The following is a 20,641-nucleotide window of genomic DNA, read 5'->3' as shown; positions in this document are numbered from 1 at the left end:
GGGACAGTTTTGTTTGTTGCAGAAGTAGGTGCAGAAAAAGTTTCTTTGGTTTCGATTAAGTAATTCATAAAAAAAGTCAGTCTCAAGTGTCTGTAAAGCATCACTGCAGCGTTTGGCTTGCTTTGAACACTCCTGTGGTGCCCACCTGGGGCCATTCACTGGTAAATATGCACATGGTGACGGTTGCAATCTCCTGGGGTCCTGTGGGCCCTTCTCCACTTGGTGTGGGAAGGTGACAGCCAAGAACCAGAAAGCCACTCGCTCGGTGGTTTGGCTAACATCCTTGGCGTAGCCGGTCCTTTCGGCCCAGGGATGAGCCAGATGCGAGTGCTGAAAGCCATTTGGAGTTGCACAGGTTTTCTGACTTCTAAAAGTAATCACAGTATTTTTTTCAGGCTAGAAAATGGCAAGTAACAAATGTCTTTGGTTTGCAGTACTCTGCTTCTTTGGTGTGCTGTGTTTTTCTCCAGATTTATTCAGCTGTTCTGCTAGGATGATTCAATAATGGAAGAGATCCAGACTAGATGACGGTTATGAGTAACATGTTTGGTGGTTTGAATTCTTTTTTTTTCCTTGCTAGGAAACACTGAAAACATCCCTATTGATGGGATGGACAAGGGAACAACCCAAATCTGAAAGCGTGAGAATGTATTATGTGTTGGTCATAATGCACAATAGGAGGAACCAGGTGATGGATAACCAAGGATACATTTATGATCTAAAAAAATCTAGATCTTTTAAAATGCTGCATTTGCTCTGTATACCGTAACAGTTAAATTGGCCTCCTGAGTGTGCGTTTTCATTATGTACAAACAGAATTTGTAGCAAATTGCAAAATGTGCTTGAAGCCATATTCCCAATGATTCCCTCTTGACTTCCCAATTGGTGTCTTGAAAATCCAGATGCAGTGAATCCAGAACCTCCCTCACTTCTCTATTTATCTTTGTTGTGCTTGATACTTGGCGCTCAAGTGAACTGACTTGTTTTGTTTTATTTTTTGATGGATCCAAGACCACGTGAGATTTCCAGGAGGTAAGGAAAAGAAAACTGTAAACTGGATCAACTTAAAGATTTCTAAACCATTCAATGAAAAAGATGCCTGAGTTGGGAAAAAACAGGTCCTCGGATTCTTTTTTTTTAATTTCCATATTTAAAACTTGTGCTCAGTAATTGTCATTTGGATGGTTTTTTATGTTATGGCTGTGAACGTTGGTGAATTACGGTTTGATGAAGCTAAGCACTTGGAAAGCAAATGAGGTCATTCTTGTTGCTAAATTCTTCTCTCACTGTAGCATCTTGGGAACCCAAACACAAGCCAGAGTCCTACTATTAACTCCCGGGAATGCTGACTACAAGAGGCTGACAGGACTCAAACTGGGATGCTGACATTCTAAGCAATCCTGATTGGCTGACACTACGCTGGAATTGTCATGGGGTCGCAAAGAGTCGGACACGACTGGGTGACTGAACGGAACTGAACTGAACTGAGGAAGGCCCCATTTGGGTTCCTGGGGTGCTTAGCATGCTCGCTCAGAGGACAATGTCCGGTTCAAAGAGATTAGTTTTCAGCTTGCACGTGGACTCCATAGCCATTAAAAACAAACGAACGAAAAAGAACACCTGGCCTATGATTACAGCTAGAATAGAAGAGTTTCGAGAGAATTGTGCTTTCAAATCACCAGTGAAGGGCCCCAGCTAAGAATCCGGTGTCTCTTTCCTCTGCGTTTTCTTTGGGTATCGGCGACTTGTGCCCAGCTGAGAGTCCTTCGTCATGCTTTGGTGCACGTTCCGGCGGCGGACGAGGCGCCGCCAGCGCTCAGGTCGTCCTGCCACTTCTCCAGGCTGCGGCGCCGGGCGTTCATGAAGAAGTTGCTGACGGTCGTGAGCTCCAGGCCAAGCTGCTGGGAAATGGTGATCTGCATCTCTTTGGACGGGCGCTTGTTCTCCTTGAAGATGGCGAAGAGCGTTCGGCGTTGGAGGTCAGTGAACACCAGGCGGGATTTCTTCTGGGAATTGTTCCTGTCCTTGTTGGGCTCTTGCTCTTTGCGTTTGCACGCTGGAAGGGGGAGAGAAGGAGCAGAGAGTCAGGGTGAGGCAGAGACCCGGCCCTCCCCCCAGCAGCTGATGCACTGAGAACAGGGACAGACTTGCAGAGGGGATGTAGACCATTAAACTTTATTCTGCAAATTGCCTGGCTGTCAGTAACCAGCCTTCCCAGTTCATCTCTGCGTGATGGAAGGCATCCATTAGTTGGGGGACGGAGGGAGGAGGAAAAAGAACAGAGCTGTTCTACACACTCAGGTTTTTGAACCAAATGCCGTTGCTTTCTTTTTCACCCCCGACCGCCCACCCCCACCCCCTTAAAACTCTTCAACTGTGAAATCAGGTGTTCTGAAGAACAGGACCCCTTCCCCTGGGGGAAGCCTGGTTACCCAGTTCCTCTTTCACAGTCTCCCTCTAGAACTGCTGAGAGCTGAGCCACAACGACTTTCTGGAGTCAAAACTTAAAAGTGACGTCATTTCTCAAAATCAAACCCTCCACCCATGTGACTCAAAAAGTTGTGAACAGAATGAAAGGAGTGATGGCTTCACCCCGACCCCAAATCCCCTTCTTCTAGACTTTCGAAAAAATTAAAAAACATAAAATCAAACAGGGAGGGGAGGTCCATGAAAAAGCTGGTTTAACCAGTTGTAATTTGGCTGGTCTGAGGTGAAGCCAGTACATGAAGACCAGGGCTGCGGTTGGCAGAAGACCCCACATTTACAGGGGATCAGCTTAGAGCAATAGATTTGTGAGTAAGTAGATGGAGAGTGTCTGATTCAGTAGCTAGGTCTCCCTGGAATGCCATCACACTTTAATATGTGTCACTGCCTCCGCCTTATGCTACAAGTTCCTGGGAGGTGGGCATCAGGTCTGTGTGACACTTCCGACTGGCTCTTTTTGGAACCACGGACATAACTGAATGCCTGGGGTACTGAGGACAAGTGGTGTCTTGACTCTTTCAGGAATGTGCACATCTCACAGACAGAGTGGATCCCAGAAAAGTAACCTCTAAGGAAATGGCAAGCCACTCCAGTGTTCTTGCCTGGAGAATCCCAGGGACGGGGGAGCCTGGTGGGCTTCCGTCTATGGGGTCACACAGAGTCGGACACGACTGAAGTGACTTGGCAGCAGCAGCAAGGGCTAGTACAGTGCATATGAGTCACAGATTTAAACACGGGAACATGTGCTAAAATCACTGGACAGAAACCCCAGCTCATCCAAGGTTTTTGTGTAGCCTCAAGAGCCGACTCAAGGAAAAGACGATGCTGGGAAAGACTGAAGGCAAAAGCTGAAGAGGGTGGCAGAGGATGAGATGGTTGGATGGCATCGCCGACTCAACAGACGTGGGTTTGAGCAAACTCTGGGAGATAGTGAAGAACAGGGAAGCCTGGTGTGCTGCAGTCCACGGGGTCTCAAAGAGTCAGACACAACTTAGCGACTGAACAGCAACAACAGACACAGCTAATCCAGGAAAGGCGAAGAGGGAGCAGAAGTCTAGCTTTGAGCATTCTCCCCTGAATCAACTCCTACTGGACATTCTGGCCCCAGCTGAGCTCCCCTTGTACTCTTCTGACGGTCCCCCAAGGCGAGCTGTCTGGAGTACTGCCTGGAAGCCTTTTTAGTCTTCTCAAAGCCCTGATTTGTGAGTCTTGCTTCTGAGCTTTGGGTCAGGCCATTTTCCTCTCTGCATTCTGCAAGGAGAATGAGCTGTAGTGGGGCTGCTGCGGTGTGAGTATCAGGGGAACATCTTTCAAACGGCTGGGTCTTAGGATTTAACCTGAGGACCAACACTCAAAGGAAAGATATTCTGGAAGCTGAACTCCCCCTGACCCAACTGGCCAGCCTCCCTGTTGGATGCTATCAGCCATAAAGGGATCACTCCTGAAAGTAAGAAGCTGTGAAAAAGGGCAGGGGCAGGAGAGCCCTCTGAAAGAAACACTGTTGGGTGATGTCAGCTCTGCTAAACCCTCTCCTCCTGACTTTTCCTTCTCTTACTTCAAAAAGTAATTGTGTTACCTTTGAAAATTAAACACAACACACATATGAAAGTGAAAGGCACTCAGTTGTAACTCTTTGCGACTCCATGGATACACAGTCCATGCAATCCTCCAGGCCAGAATCCTAGAGTGGGTTGCCTCTCCCTTCTCTAGGGGATGTTCCCAACCCAGAGATGGAACTCAGGTCTCCTTCATTGCAGGTGGATTCTTTACTAGGTGAGCCACCAGGGAAGCCCATATGTACACACCTATAAGAAACAGTTTGTTTCATTCCAAACCCCGATCTCTTGGGAAGTTTGGACTCTCTCAGATAAAGGGCGCTTGCCCTGCAATGGGAACTCAGAAAGGGCTGAAACAGTTTACAGTTACTCTTCTCCCATAGGAACTTTCCAGTTAAGATTTCTTCTTTGATTATCCCTGGGAGGTCACACTTTTGCTGGATTTTGGATATGTACTCTAACCTCGTTGGTAAACTCTCTAGCGCAATCCTCTACAACCATGCTTCTAAAGTTCAGAGTGGGGACTTCCCTGGTGGTCCAGTGGTTAAAAACCCACCTGCCAAAGCCGGGGACATGGGTTCAATCCCTGGTCCAGAAGTTTCCATATGCTACAAGGCAACTAAGCCTGTGTGCCACAGCTACTGAAGCCCACACCAAGAAGCCCTAGAGCCCATGCTCCACACCAAGAGACGCCACCTCAGTGAGAAGCCTGCACATCGCAACTAGAGAGCAGCCCCTGCTCACCACACCTAGAGAAAGCCTGCCTGCAGCAATGAAAACACAGCGCAGCCTAAATAAATAGATACCAAAAAAACAAAGCTTAATTGCTCAGGGATTATCTGGAAAGCTTGTTCAAAGGCAGGATCTGAGGCAACCTGGGTGGGGCCCAACAGCCTGCATTTCTAATGAGCTCCCAGGTGATGCGGCTGGTCCATATCCTGCTCCTGCTTGACCACGTCCAATCTTCCTTAATTCACGAAACTACCGTTCCAGGTTCCTGTGCAATAGTTGTCCTTTACAGCATGGGCCTTGACTCTCACCATCAGACACCGCCACGACGTCACTTCCGCTTTGGCCCCGCCGCTTCCTTCTTCCGGTTGGCCCCGCCGCTTCCTGCTCCCTGGAGCTGTGAGGAGTTACCCTCAGCTCTTCCCCAGCAGCATACTGGACACCTGCCGACCTGAGGGGCTCCCCTTCCGGTGTCGTGTCTTTTTGCCTTTTCACACTGCTCACGGGCTTCTCGCGGCGGCAAGAGTATTGGAGTGGTTTGCATTTTCTCCTCCTCCTCCTCCACGTTCTGTCAGAACTCCCTCAGCGACCCGTCGTCTCGGGTGGCCCTACACGGGATGGCTCATAGCTTCACTGAGTCATGCAAGTCCCTTCACCACGACAAGGCTGTGATCCTTGAAGGGAAGCAAGGATCTGTCTGGCTGCCAGAGTCTCCGAGGAGCACCCTGATGGAATGGAATGTTCTGGAACCCAACGCCTGGTTTCTAACCTGGGCTTCTTCACCTCCAAGACTTGGGATCTCGGTAAATGACGTAACCTCCCAGTGCCCGTCTTCCTCATCGGCATAACGGAAAGAAGGCGCTCACCTTTGTAGAGGCTTCCATGAGGCAACGTGTGTGCACGCCACCTTCCCTCTGGCTGGATTACCCCCAGGAATCCCAAGGTAGGTAAGTGGAAGAATTATTCGTACTTTAAAATGAAATAAGTGGAGACCTGAGAGTGTAAGTGACTGAGCTGAGGTCACATTCCAGGCTGGCTGCAGGCCCAGGGCAGGCGTCCAGCCCTTGGGTCTCCCCACCTTCGTCCTCTACAGAGATGGCACCAGAGCCCCTGGCCCCTTAGAGAGAATCTGTCTTCAGGGCAGCCCCCGGGGTCTGTCCCCAGAAATCCTGACTCTCACTGTGTGGGGCAGGGTTCTGGAATCTGTGCTTTCACAAACCTCTGAGGGCGCTTCTGAGACAGGAGAGCCTGTGTGCTTGACCCCACGGCCAATTCAGGTCCCCGGATTGCTGTTCCCACCCCAGCCTCCTGGGACATGGGTGCCAAGCCCGCATCTGGAAGACCCTGAGTAAACAGTGGTGTGGGGAAACCGCCTGATAACACGATCTGGCCACATATATTCTACCAACATCGGCTGAGACCCTCAGTCAATTCATTCTCTTTGGGTTAATCACCCAGTCCTCAGCCTTCATACCAGTATTGATCATTCTTCAGATAATGCTTTATTGGTGCTTTAAAAAAAGCCCATTAAGAAACCGAAGTATAGTTAATTTACAATGTTGTGCCAGTTTTAGGTATACAGAAAAGTGATTCAGTTATACACACACACACACACATTCTTTTTCAGATTTTTCCATTATAGGCTATTACAAGATATTGGATATAGTTCCCTATGCTGTCCAGTAGGTCCCTGTTCTTTAGTTTATATAAAGCAGTGTGTATATGTTAATCCTAAACTCCTAACTTAACTCTCCTTCCCCATTCCCTTAACCTCTTTGGTAACCATAAGTTTGTTTTCTGTGTCTGTGAATGTATTTTTGTTTGTAAATAAGTTCACCTGTATCGATTTTTAGATTCCACATATAAGTAATATCAAATATTTATCTTTCTCTGACTTACTTCACTTAATATGATAATCTCTAGGTCCACTCATGTTGCTGCAAATGACATTATTTTGTTCTTGTTTGGGCTGAGTAACATTCCATTGTGTGTGTAAATGCACATTATGTGTGGCACATGTACACACACATATGGATCTCACATCTTTATCCATTAATCTGTTGAAGGACATTTACGTTGTTTCCATGTCTTGGCTATGGTAAGCAGCGTTGCTATGAATACTGGAGGTGCATCTGTCTTTTCAAATTACGGTTTCCTCTGGGTATATGCCCAGGAGTGGGATTGCACGGTCATATGGTAACTCTGTTTTTAGTTTTTTAAGGAACCTCTATACTGTTCTCCATCATGGCTGCACTAACTGACATCCCCACCAACAGTGTGGTAGGGTTCCCTTTTCCCCACACCCACTCTAGCATTTACTACTTGTATTAATAGACTTTTTAATGACAGTCATTCTGACTGGTGTGGGGTGTATTTGCGCTTTTAAGAGGGTACTTAGGCAGTGCTGATGCTGGTCCAAGCTGGCCTGTCAGATTATATTTGAAGATATATCCATATATGAGTTAAGAGACAAAATGTTAAAAGTTTAACATTCAGCAACCTGCGGAGAAAGAACAGATCAACACATCCTGTGTATTCCTTCCCAAAAGCTGCCCAAGGCCAATAGATCCCAACCAACAAACAAAGCTGCAGCCTGCGGTCTGACAGTGCACGGCAAGTCCAAAAGTCCAAAAGCCCAAGAGAATGAGGCAGCAAACACATAACATGCCCAAGGTCCAGACAGTTGGCAGCTGCCGCCCCATGATTCCTACAAAAGCAGCTGGTCAGGAGCTGAAGGAAGGTACAAAAAGAGGGCAAACATCTGCTTTGGAAGTCTAAGAAAAAGCAGACAAATTGAACGACATTTGGGAGTTGGCATGAAGGCAGGAACCTCAATTTCTCAGGCAAGATGTGAAGTCAGCTATGCCCAGGGGCACAGTGTCAATGGTTTTGCTGTGAGAACATTGCGTGCTACAGTCAAATACCCATCTCACAACAGCTCGGGAAATGCCAAGTAGCTCCCGACAGCCCAGGAACGTGTGCTGGAAACCCAAGAGACAGTGCTAATCAGTGGTGTGGATGAGCTGAGCTCCTCCCACTCGAGGTGAGCTCTGCTCCCGGAGGGTGGGAGGTTAGCTCGGGCTCCTGCCAGCTCTGGGGTCTGCTGCTTCTCCTCCCTCTTCTAGGAGAGAAGGGAGGGCTTGCCATGGGGCCGTGTATCTGTGCGCACATGCGTGTGTGTCCGGATGGGAGGAGGGAGACATCCCCCAGCCATTCCCCATCTTCCTTTCTCTCTTGGGAATTGGTCCCCATGTAGGCCATGGAAGTTGGAGAGCTCATTTCTACGGCAAAAACAAGGAGAAGTCATTTGCATTCAATGAGGCTGCCTATTGCGGCTACAGTGCTTTTTCTCCCCTTCTGGGGCAGGAACGGTATCAGCTCAAATGGAGAACGCTACCTGTCTTTTGTGGCCCACGACCTGGGACCAGCAGATTACAGAGATGGAAACATCTGTGTTCAACAACAGAGGTGATAGCTACTGCCTAAGACAAGTGGACAAATGTTTCAGACCACTGGGCTCCCAGGGTGAAATCATAAGAAGGGAAGTGCTGGTTTGAGGCTCAAGCCCTCCGAGATCCCTGAGATGCCCATTCACCTGTTCGCTGGTGGCTACCCTTCGGAGGGGCAGAACCTGACAAAGAAAGTTCATCTCCAAGCCTGTGACACTTCCCAGGAGTGGATCTTCCTAAACCAGGAGCGAGAGAACTTCTACCACTGGCCCTTTTGCCCTGCATCCCCTCAATGGGGCCAGGCCACTCCTGGGTATCCTCAGGGGCTCAGCTGTCCTCTCGCACCCAGGGCACCTGGCCACAGTGCCGTCCAACATATGGGCAGCCAGGCACATGGCAAGGTTGTACAGCTAGAAGTCATTCCCATCAGGAGGGGATTCAAAGGGAGGCGGGACAGGGTGAGGGGCAGTATCAGAGACTCGAGAAAAACATGCAGGAGGCCGCAACAAGAGAGACTCATCACCATGGGCTTTCCTTTCACGCACAGCTGGGGAGGGCCCCCCCCGCCAGCCACAAAGGGCAGAGACTGTGTCGTTCCTCTGACGGAAAAGGCTCATTCTCACCCATCACTGATTTTCCTTCCTGGGACAGAGGTCTTTGGTATTTGCATGCCGTGAGTGAAAAAGTTCATTGACTTGTTTAGGACAGCTGACGCAAGGAGCCGACTCATTTGAAAAGACCTCAATGCTGGGAAAGACTGAAGGTGGGAGGAGAAGGGGACGACAGAGGATGAGGTGGTTGGATGGCATCACCAACTCAACGGACGTGAGTTTGGGTAAGCTCCGGGAGATGGTGATGGACAGGGAAGCCTGGTGGGCTGCAGCCCACGGGGTCGCAAAGAGTCGGACATGACCTAGCACCTGAATGACAAAATGAATGTCGGGGCTGACATGTAGGCCTGGAAGCCCCTTCCCCACCACGGTCAGTTCTGACGGGCCCAACAGCAGCCCTGCTCTGTCAGTTCTGCTCGTTTTGGAGCTGAGACCCCTCCCCCCCCCATCATGCCACAGGGATTCTGCCCCAAGAATGCAGGTCACTTGAGAAAAAGTGCAGGACAGGCTCCCATCTCTTTCTGGGGAACCCGTCCCACAATCTGCTGCAGAATCATGAGCATCAGAAGGGTCCCGTGGACTCCGGCCTGACCTCCCCCGTTGGCAAAAAGAAAATGTCTCATGGAAATGAATGACAGGCCTATGACTTGAAACAAAAAGACGCTGCAGGTTTGCTTTTCTTGAGGCCACAGACGGGGGGAAAAGACTGACATGGACATCGGCAGGGCAGGTCCCACCCAACCTGAGTCCAGCTCTGCTGGTCAGCAGCCGGGTGGCCGGGGCGTGACCGCTGCGCCTCTCTCCCCCTCCCGGGGACTGGACCCGAAACAACTGCCAGTCTGTCCTGTCCTCCTGACGGATGTGCCTTCTGCCTTCCTCCCCCTCTGCCTGGTACCATCTTACGTATCTTTCCAAACCAAATGCAAACACGGTCTTTCTCCATGACTTCTCAAGGGGTCCGAAGAATTAAGGACACTGTCAGCCATTCCCTGCAAGCTGTTATCACACACAGTCCCTTCCACCTCTTGAGTCCCGTGGTGGGCAGGTGCCTCTTTTGGGAGATACTTACCCCACCTGCCTTAGTGGGAAATGGAATTGGGACGTCTCTTCCCTTCCGGTCTAGAAGCTTCAGTCTCGTTAACCCTTTGGGCCACTTCACAGGGGTCAGGAACTGTCTTCTGGTGAAGGCGGTCTGAGCAGGCACCATGCGTGAGTTAGCAGTGGGGTCACTGTGGGTATGGCGCAGTCTCTGGGGTCTGGAGACATCAGCCTCCCAATGCTTGTGCTCTGAGCTCACATCTCTTAGATTTGATTTTTTTTCCCCTCTTTTTTAAAATTATTTTTTATTAGAGTTGCTTTAAGTGTTGTTTCTGCTGTACAGCAAAGTGAATCCACCATATATATATATATGTATATATACGAATGTGTGTGTGCGCGCGCGTCCAAAAAATCCCGTTTTGGACTTCCTTCCCACTCTGTCATCACAAACACTGGGTCGAGTCCCCTGCGCTTCAGGCTTGTTCTCGTTAGTTGTCTGTTTGATGCGTAGGATCTACAGTGTGGCTCTGTCAGTCCCAATCTCCCAGTTCCCCACCCCCCATTTTAAACTCCCATCTCTCCTGCTTCCTCTCTGCATGCTGGCTTCTTCTCATGAGCTTTCTGGCCCGTCCCAGTCCTCCAGGAACCCAGCAGCCCTTTCCAGCTCGGCCTCCCCTCCTGCCCCTGTGCCCCCTCCTCCAGGCTGCATTCCCCTCCCACCTCACTGCCCAGCATCATCTCCCATGTCAACCAGCCGGCCTGAGCTCAGGCCTGGATGTCACACCCCGCCTCTGCTTCTCCCTGTAGCAACATGCCAGGATCTATCCCGTTAGCCTGAGGAGCCCGCATTGCTACGATTTATCAGCATTACGGCTTCCCGAACATTAAATAGGTACTATCAGAGTGCGTAACTCTTCTATTCTTGCTTCCTTATTTGAATGCAAGGGATGCTGTTATTATTTCATGGGGGCCTTCCTGGACAACCATCCCTCCTCCCATCCTGACAGCAACGCAGGGAAGTAAGGGAGTTGACTTCCCTTGCTCTGACCTCAAAACCCCATAGGTTTCTCGGAACAAGGCTGGAGGTCCAGACATGACCTTCCTCTGTAATGGACTTCTGCATCACCCAGTCAATAGCCTCGGTTGATGGTCCCAACCCAGCTGCAGTCCCTGTGCGTGTGCCCTCTTTGCTGGAGATGGTTAGGCCCCCTCTCTGCACAAGTCCTTGGAGGAGGGCGGCTTCAGGCTCTCCAGATGAAAGCTGGAGATGACGATCCTCCTTGGGCACTGTTTTCAAACCCGTATCCTGGGGGGTTAAGTGACTGCTCTGACCAATGCACACCCCGATGGCTTCCCTCCCCACCCCCACCTGGTGCCCTGGCAAGATCACATTGAACTGTTCAGGGAAAGTATTTACTGAATGTGGGGAGAATAGAGCACGCCTGCATTATTTATCAGGGGCTCACAATACCCATCACATGTAGAATGTATTTGGACATAAATTAGTGATGCTGGGAAACACCAGGGGTCCAAACCTATCAGGATCCCGGACACGTATGTAAAAATGCGTCACAGTCTTACCTTTCCTAGGAGTCTGGGAGCTAGCTCCAAGGCAACTTCCACCAGGAAGACAAAACCTTTTATTTGCCATAAGCCCTCTGGATAGTTCATCTACAATTGATCAAGTCTTGGCAAATCATTTCAGCCTCTAAATTCTTAACTTCACTTTCTTACCCCGCCCCACCCTTTTTTCTTCTTTCTTTGTGAAGCAAGGCAGGATATTTACGGAGCACCGACTGTGTACCAAGCATTGAACTACCTACCCCTTGATGTCTGAAGGGTTTGTGTTAGTATCCATCCCCATTTTACAGATGAGGAAACGGAGGCTCCAGGTCATGCAGCTGATAAGTGGCCAACGTAAAACTGGCGACCAGGTCTTGGACTTCAGGCCGAGAATATTTTTCACCCTGCATTTGACTCACCACCTGGGCAGGAAGGCAATAGTTGTTCTTCGTTTCCTTATCAGCTCTGTGTAGCCACAGGGATGCCACCTGACACAGAACCACAGAACTGGTGGCATACACCCATGAACGTTTAATTCTCCTCAGGAGTCCGTGGGTCAGCTGGGCAGTTCTGCTGTTCCAGGCCACGCTTGGGTGGTCTCTGCTGGGTCCGCTGCAGTCGGCGGCTGGGGTGGGCAGACCCAGGCTGGCCTGGGCTTGTCATGTGGCATCCAGCACTCTGGGAGCGTGAACAAGTCACTCGGCTTCTGGAGGCCTGGGCTGTCCCTTCTGCTGGCCAGAGCGAATCACCAAACCAGCCCAGATCCAGGAAGAGCAGACCGCCTCCATCTCATGCCGGGAGGCCCTGCAGAGTGGTGGCAGGAGGCCGGGATGGTGGCAGGGGAAGAATGGAGGCCAATTTTGCAGTTCGCCTGCCTCGGGTCCCGCTGCGGGGCTGCCTTGCTTCCCCCGGGGCCTGCCCCTGCTTCCTGGAAGCCTCGGTTGCCCTGCTCCCTCCTCGCCACGCCCGCCCAAAGAGCTGTTTCTTGTTTGTACCGAGGCTGTTGTGCAGGATGACTTCGAAGCAGGATTTCAATGGCCCTCTTCCCAGGGGGAAGGGATGCAGTCAGTCTGGCAGGGGTTAAGCCTTCCACTGACCCGATTAAGCTGAGGCAGGCCGCCTTCAGCATCAGCCAGCCAGGGGACAGAAACCACACCCAGAGAGCGTCTCTTCTGTCTGCAGCTGAGGCCGGTGCGTCTTCTCGGTACCGTGCAGGCGTAGGGGGTGGCTCTCCACTGCCCATCCTTGAGCGTCTCCAGGCATCATGTCATGCTGGTGGGGCCACGGTTCCTCTGCTCTGTGGGGGCATGGCCCCCTCACCACCACCCCTGCCACCCCAGGCCTCTGCAAGGACCTCTCTTTGGTTTGTGTGTTTGTGGTTTTCAGGGAAGAGGGTTGGAAGGAAAGGTCTACCCAGGGCACTGATCAGTCCCCGGGGAGGCGGGAGGGCTTGACGCAGGGGGAGGAGCTGCCAAGGACAAGATTTCATCATTTATCTTGTTTATTTATCTTGTGCTGAGATTTGGAAATTATAAATACTTTGCAGTTCAATGCTTTGCAGTTTTCCCTGCTTCTCTGTGACTCCAAACCTTATCATCAAAGGCCATCTTGGTCCAGATGATCATAGAGCGAGTAGGGTCAACTTGACCCCTGAGAGCTAAATTCCAACTCCTCTCTCGTTTCTCCAAACATCCCTGGCCTGAGTCAGAGGGAAACTTAATGGCTTTGCCTCTGGGTGGGGAGCTGATGTTCCTCGCAGACCAGCTGCCCACCCATGCGGGCAGGAGACACAGGGGCACCCAGGCCAGTGTCCACTTGGGCAGCCAAGGCAGAGAAAGGATGGTTGTGATTCCCAAACCGACTTGGGGTCATTCTTGGTCGCTGGGGTTTTATCTCTCCTGTTGCTCCCTTCTAACTGGCCTTCCTTGGTGAGAAAAACCGCTAAACCCATGGCACATTATCCTCAACAGCCAAGACACTCTGAACCAAACCACCTACATGCCAGTGAGCAAGCTGTTGCCCGGCTTATTATTCGAGCACATATTACTGGCAGGAGATGCTGGAGCAGGAGGGAGAGAGGAGAGAGAAAAGAGACGAGGGAGGGAAACAGAGGGGAGGGGTCCACGCGTGTGTGAGCATGCACCCTTCATTCTGAAGACCTGTAAGGGGACTGGCCCCAAGTGCAGAGAAGCCAGGAGCCCTGGAAAGCCTGGCATTGCCCAGAATGCTTGATCCCCACCTTGGGTTTCACCTCTGACCTGGGCACATCTCTGCCCACCTGGAAGTCCCGTGGTGCCCTCTTCCTCCCGTCTGGAAAACATGGGTGATAAGTGAGAACTCTGTGTTTCCCCTAACCCCGACCCTGCCTTCACGCGGGCTGGGGGATAAGCGGGATATGTGGGTAGATTTACTCGCTTGGTCGTGTAGCTTGCCAGGCTCCTCTGTCCATGGGGATTCCCCAGGCAATAATACTGGAATGGGATGCCATTTCCTCCTCCAGGGGATCTTCCCGATCCAGGCATCGAAGCTGGGTCTCCTGCATTGCAGGCAGACTCTTTACCAACTGATTGACCAAGGAAACCGGTATAAGCAGGTTGGTGGTGACAAGTAACACAGCACCGCCCCCAGGTCTATTCGCTGTCGCATGAGAGGCAACGAGCCAGCCACCGTCCTGAGTTCCCGTGCCTCTGAGACCTCCTCGGAAGATGACAGGTTTTATCTACTCTGCCTGTTTTCCCTGCAACACAAGGTCACTAGAGGTGACTCAGCAAATGGGGTCCTTGGCTCCCTGACCACTTGCTCAGAGAGAGGCCAGCAAGGCCCCAGAGAGGGGTCTCTAGAGGGCGGGTCTCAGAGGAGGGTCCCCAGAGTGGGAGTCTCCAGAGGGGGTGCTGGGTCTCTGCATCGTGCTGCCCGTTCTTCCCTCAACATGATGGGTGATGCCTTTTGAAACAGCCAGTGCTGTCCACTCCCTTTTACTACGTACTAGAGTTGAGAACTGCAACTCTCAGAAAACACCCAGGAAAAAAAAATGAGGGTCAGTGGGTAGAAGAGGGACATCAGTGGTGGCAGAGCAAACCCCGGGAGGTACAGTTTCCAGAGGGCGCTCCAGGTGAGAATAAGAACAAGAGGACGATCGGGCTCATGGCATATCAGGGACTGGGGAGTCCTCAGATGGTAAAGAAACTGCCGCCAATGCAGGAGACCCGGGTTCGATCCCTGGGTCGGGAAGATCCCCTGGAGAAGGAAATGGTAACCCACTCAGTATTCTGGCTTGGAGAATTCCATGGACAGAGGAGTCTGGTGGGCCACGTTCCATAGGGTTGCACAAAGTTGGACACGACTTAGCGACTAAACAGCAACAATGACATATGGGGAACCGATGCACACACATCATTTGAGCAGCTTGTCAGCAGCCTAGGAATGGACACAGGTGACGAATCTATGTCAGTCCAGCAGTGCCAAATTACAAGAAAGCTAGTTAAATGGTAGGAACTGGGTTAGGTATATTAATTGGCAATTTACTGTAGGTCTACAAGGTTGAGCGAGTGTACCAACATCCAGGAAGGAGGCTGGGAGGAAAACACACACCCTTCCTATTAACGCCATCAGGCCTGACTGGGTCTTCCTCCTTTGAGAATGAATAAATAGGACAAAAGGAAAGAGACGGAAAATATTGGAAAACAGAGAAACAGAAGCTACCTGGAATCGGAGAAAATTCATTGGAAAATATCTTACAGAAACTTAAAGAACATTTTAGAGAATTATTTGGTATCTCAAGATGATGCAAAAAGAGCTGGATTCTCTGAAACAGGATCAGAAAATAATTAAGAAGAAAATGAGATATAACTCTATAAATAGTAGTATGTAAAATAGTTAAGGAAAGAGATGAGAAAGAAACTCTTGCAAGAAAATGAGAAATACACAGCACTGGAGGAGATTAAGAGCAAAATGGACGCCACACTTGTTAGGTTAGAATTTATGCAGTTCAGGTGGTCTTTCCTGCAGGGAAGCATTTTCAGTTATATGATGACTCAGAACGTGTATCCATATACACTTATTTACATTTTTAAAAAACTTTTTGTATTGGTGTACAGCCGATCAACAATGTTGTGACAGTTTCTATCTGTATACTCTTTATGAAAGGAAAACTGAAGACATACTTGGAATATAATCGAAATTAAAAGCTCAAGAATATGATATTTTGCTAGAAAAGGATTGGCCAACAGCTCTGCGTGAATATAAATAGTCCTTCACACAACCCAACATCAAAAGGAGTATCATTATGTTAACAAACAGCGTATCATTACGTTAACAAACAGCACCTTTTTGGAAAGACTACATCAATGAATCTTCGGGAACGTAGAAGGATCGGTACCTCCTTTTACAGAAAGATTTCAATGATATTTAAAAACAAGTAATTCCATTATTAATGGTTTTCATCATTATGTAAATAGCAGAGTTTGACAAAAGGAAATTCCTCTAAAAAATTACCTTCCTCTAAAAAGTTATCTCCCTCTTGCAGAATTTAACCCAGATTCATAAGTGCAGTTAAAGGGGGTTGCATATATATCAAATGATGAAAGAAAAAACCAAACAACCATGCCTTTAAAAAAAACCTAGAACGAATATTTCAAAGTGTTAAGTTTCAGGTGAAGTCTGAAAGCACCACTAAGATTCAGTATTAACGCTGGAAAAGTAGCCAGTGCAATTAAATGAGAAAAAACAATTAACAAATGGGAATTTAGAAAGGAATGACGCTATTATAATTGATAAAATAACAAAAGTCAGCATAAACTGAGTGCTCATGACTTGATAAAGTGTTTTTGAAGGGGATATTCCCACATAATCTGAATCCAATTATAAGGAAGTTCTAGACACACCAAACGGAGAAGGCAATGGCAAGCCACTCCAGTACTCTTGCCTAGAAAATCGCATGGACAGGGGAGCCTGGTGGGCTGCAGTCCATGGGGTCGCTACTAGTCGGACACGACTGAACGACTTCACTTTCACTTTTCACTTTCACACATTGGAGAAGGAAATGGCAACCCACTCCAGTGTTCTTGCCTGGAGAATCCCAGGGACGGGGAAGCCTGGTGGGCTTCCGTCTATGGGGTCGCACAGAGTCGGACACGACTGAAGTGACTTAGCAGCAGCAGCAGCAGACACACCAAAACAACTGCTTATAACCTTCAAAAGCACCAGGTCCTAAGAGCAAGGACAGGCAGACTGAAGCCACACGAGGTCCCAGTTGTGGCTGAGGGGGCCACAACCCGTCATATCCACACTGATTTCCCAACTTGGAGTGGGAGGGAGCTGATGGGCCAGCAATTCGTAACTTTCATTGAAATGTTCTGTGTTTCCTTTCTGTAAGTTTAAGACACAATGAAAAAGGGAGGGTGGCATCAGTTTCACACCAGGGGTCAATACTTAACTTGTGTGCAGAGCCCTTGCATCTTTTCCTTGTCTCTCTTTAAAACCTCCATTTCCTTCCTGTGCAGCTGGAGCGCCTCCTGCAGCCGTGCTGTCTCCAGGCTCAGCCACCGCACATGGCCCCGCTCCAGCTTCTCCCTCCTGTGCAGCTGCTCCTGCAGGCCTTGGTCCACCTCCTGCGACTCTGTGTGCAGCGTTGCCAGCTCGGCCTTCTGACCCTGCAGCACGCCAACCTCGAGCTAGAAGGGCCGCTCCAGCTTCCTCCTCTCCTCTGCAAAGGCCCTTTTCATCACCTCCGTTTCCCTCTCGTGGTCATTAACCTTGGTCTCCAGCTGGATCTTGAGTTCTTGGTAATGCTCCTTCAGCTGCTCCAACGTGATCTGTTTCTACACTCGCTGGGGCGGAATCACCCACGAACGGGACGGTGACTGCCGGGCCGTGTCCCAGGGGCGGGCGGCTGTGCCGACGCGGGGCTGTCTGTGCCTGCAGGCCTTCCAGGGTGGCCTGCAGCTTGTTGTTGCGGTCCTGCAGGTCCTTGGTTTTAAAATCTACGACTTCATTGTCTGAGGTAGGCACTAAATCAACGCCAGGTTTGCTGGGAAACCTCCTTAAAAGAGTCTTCTTCTGAACTCTTATCCACTGGGTTGCTATTTTCAGGAGAAGTTTTAGGTCTCTTCTTTATAATCAGAAATCAGTTGGCGAAAGATATTAAAACCACTAGTAACAGCATATTCTTCTGCAGTCCATCCAAAAACATCTTGGGAAAAGATGTCAGCGCCTTGCTGAAGAAATCTGACGACATTTGCTGATTCATACTTGACAGCAAGCATGAGGGCTGTTCTTTTTTCTTATCAACTGCATGTATATTTACTTTGTTCATTTCTAAAAGCTCCACCATTTGCTCTCTCCTTTCACGGATGGCAGCTGACAGTGGTGTCAGGTCGTCCTGCTCCTGGCGTCTACATAGGCGTTGCAGGAAAGCGGCTTTGCTGCGAGCGATGACTTGTGGCCAAAGACAGCGCGGCGGAGAGCGGTGTTGCCACAGCCGTCCATGACACTTGGGTCGGCAGCACGCTCTAGCGGAAGAGCCGCACCCTCCTCCTCTTGGCATTCCACGGCCTTCATCAGCACCGTCCTGTTCTCGTTGTCACCAAGGTCAAGCAGGCGTCTTCTCTCCAGGAGGCCAGTGACCGCCGCTGAATGGCCGCTGGCGCAGGCCCAGCGGAGGGCGGTCCTGTTCAACCTGTCCCTGTCGTTCAGGCCATTCTTCCCCAGCAACACAGTCTGCTGCACCTTGGCTACGTTCCCTACAACGGCAGCTTTGTGGATCTTTCCCAGGTCCTTGTCTTGGATGAGATACCTGGCATGGAAGTTTCTTCTATGACCGCCGCCTCACCCCCGGCTGATGGAGAGCCTAAGGGCGACTCGCCCTTCTTACCCCTGAAGCCAAAAACCTTCTTCATTGCAGAGCCCACTAGCTTCAAACACACCTCACCTCCCTCATCTCTTCACTGTCCCCGAAACCCAATACTAGTGCTGCATAAGCCTAAGCAGTCCCCCCACAATATCCCAGTTGGGAAGCTCCACGGTTTCAGCCCAGAAGAGTCGTTGCTAAACGACAGTTAGCCGTTATACACAGTGCCAATATGATTCTTTTAACCTACAAAACATAAGAGCCTCAACACCCAAATTATTAGAACCAATGAGAAAGTTCAGTAAGGTGGTCAATTTTAAGATGAACATACAAACATCAATATGGATTATGCATGAGCTGTAGTTTCTGGGAACTGAGCAGCTCTCATTCCTGTAACTCTTGTAATCCAGTCATTCGTGTGCCTCCTTCATGAGGATTCAGTACGGCTGTGGTGCTGTTAGCCCTCTGATAGGAACTCTAACTCGGTGTAAAGCCCCAAAGGTCTGTTTTATTTTTATTTTATATTGTACTATATTTTATTTACAGTGTTGTTTGTTTCAGGTGTATAGCAAAGTGATACAGGCATATGTATATATATATATATATATGAATTAACAAAAGCAGTTCCTGTCTTTTGATGGGGTGCTCATGGTTTATAATATAAATGGCGTTATTTTGAGAGAGGGATAACTTAGGTATGGCATTGGGTTTTTTTTCTTTTTTGCAGCTTGAGGCAGTTGTAAAATAACTCAATGTAGCTTTTTACAACTGTGTATTCTATAGTATTTTTTCATTTGGTGAAATTTTAACTTAATGTTTTTGGCATTGTACTTTGTACTTTCTATTTTATAAAAAAAAAAGAAAAAAATAAAATTAAAAAAAATAATTATAAGATAAATTCATTCTTAAAAAAAAGATGAACATACAAACATCAATATGGATTATGCATCCATAGAAAATCCAAGATAATACACAGATAAACTACTAGAATTAATATGAGAATTTAACAAGGCTCCTAGACTCAATAAGTAAGTAAGTGTTAGTCGCTCAGTAGTGCCCGACTCTTTGTGAACCCATGGGCTGCAGCCCACTAGGCTCCTCTGTCCATGAGATTTTTCCAGGCAAGTATACTGGAGTGGGTCGCCATTTCCTTCTCCATGGGATCTTCCTAACCCAGGGATTGAAGCCAGGTTTCCCGCATTGAAGGCAGATTCATTACTATCTAAGCCACCAGGGAAGCCCACGAATACTAGAGTGGGTAGCCTATCCTTTCTCCAGGGGATCTTCCTGACCTGGGAATTGAACCAGGGTCTCCTGCATTGCAGGCAAATTCTTTACCTGCTGAGCTACCAGGGAAGCCCCACATACACATGACACGGGATTTAATAAGATGGGCACTGCAGAACATGAAGAAAAGTGTCTTTCTAATAATGGAGCTAGGGTAACTAGACAGGCATGGGGGCAGGGCTTGATTCTTGACCCCCTACTTTATGTCATGCACACAAAAAAACGTTCTGTAGGAATCACAGAACTCAGTGTAAATGGCAAAACTATAAAGTTTTATAAAATAATATAGGGTAATATCTCAATAATCTCAAGAAAGATTTCTTAAACAAGACTTAAAAAATACTATAGCAAAGGAAAAAGACTGATATATTACAGCACATCAAAATAGAGAGCTTCTGTATAATAAACGACACAAATAAGAGTAAATAGAGACAGACAGAGGGAGGGAGGGAGGGAGGTGGCATGCAAGGGGAGCCACGGGTATTTTCAGCACATATGACTGACAAGGCCTGAATCCAGAATCCATAAATATATAGAGTCTTTTGGAAATCAACAAGAAAAAGTCAGACATCCCAATAGGAAAACAGGCAAAGGCTTGAACCGGCACTTCACGGAAGAAGAAATCCAGATTTCCAACAGTTATATAAAAAGGTACTCAAAATGACTAGCAATCCAGGAATTATACATATAAACACCCTTATATATCTACAAAATGGCTTAAATGAAAATCTCTCAATCTCAGCTACTGGCAAGGAACATGGGAACACTCCCAGACCGCTGGTGGCCGTGTACATTTATGTAACAGGTTAGAAAACTGTCTGGCAGGATCTGATATGGTTGAATATGCGCACGTGCTATGACGCAGAAATTCTGCTCTTAGAGAGACCACCTTGTTGCAGATGCTGTCACGGGCTGGCACGCCCCCCCCCACCCCCCGGGGTTTTTTGATGGCTGCCATCCAATGGACATGAGGACACGTAAACTTTTAATGGAAAGAACTGAGCAGCAGAGGTCTGAGAGTGAACCAGACTTCCAGAGGCTAGCCCATGCTCAACCACATAGCTGCCAAAAAGGAAG

The 20,641-nt window shown here is 48.9% G+C and overlaps 1 protein-coding gene across 1 annotated transcript in view; it reads right to left on the bottom strand.

Annotated features, from left to right (window-relative positions):
- Positions 1 to 1,769: 1,769 nt before the first annotated feature.
- Positions 1,770 to 20,641, bottom strand: part of ONECUT2 (one cut homeobox 2) — a 42,509-nt gene continuing 23,637 nt past the window's right edge. Inside the window, exon 2 of the mRNA XM_055416830.2 lies at positions 1,770 to 2,056. Within this exon, the coding sequence (XP_055272805.1) occupies positions 1,770 to 2,056 (287 nt within the window). The remainder of the gene's footprint in view (positions 2,057 to 20,641) is intronic.

Source organism: Moschus berezovskii, chromosome 28, assembly GCF_049115385.1.
Source record: "Moschus berezovskii isolate FMDL1 chromosome 28, NW_MosBer_1.0, whole genome shotgun sequence".
NCBI classification, from domain to species: Eukaryota; Metazoa; Chordata; class Mammalia; order Artiodactyla; family Moschidae; genus Moschus; species Moschus berezovskii.
Note: the sequence above shows the minus strand (reverse complement) of the source record. Positions and strands in the feature narration are given on the sequence as shown.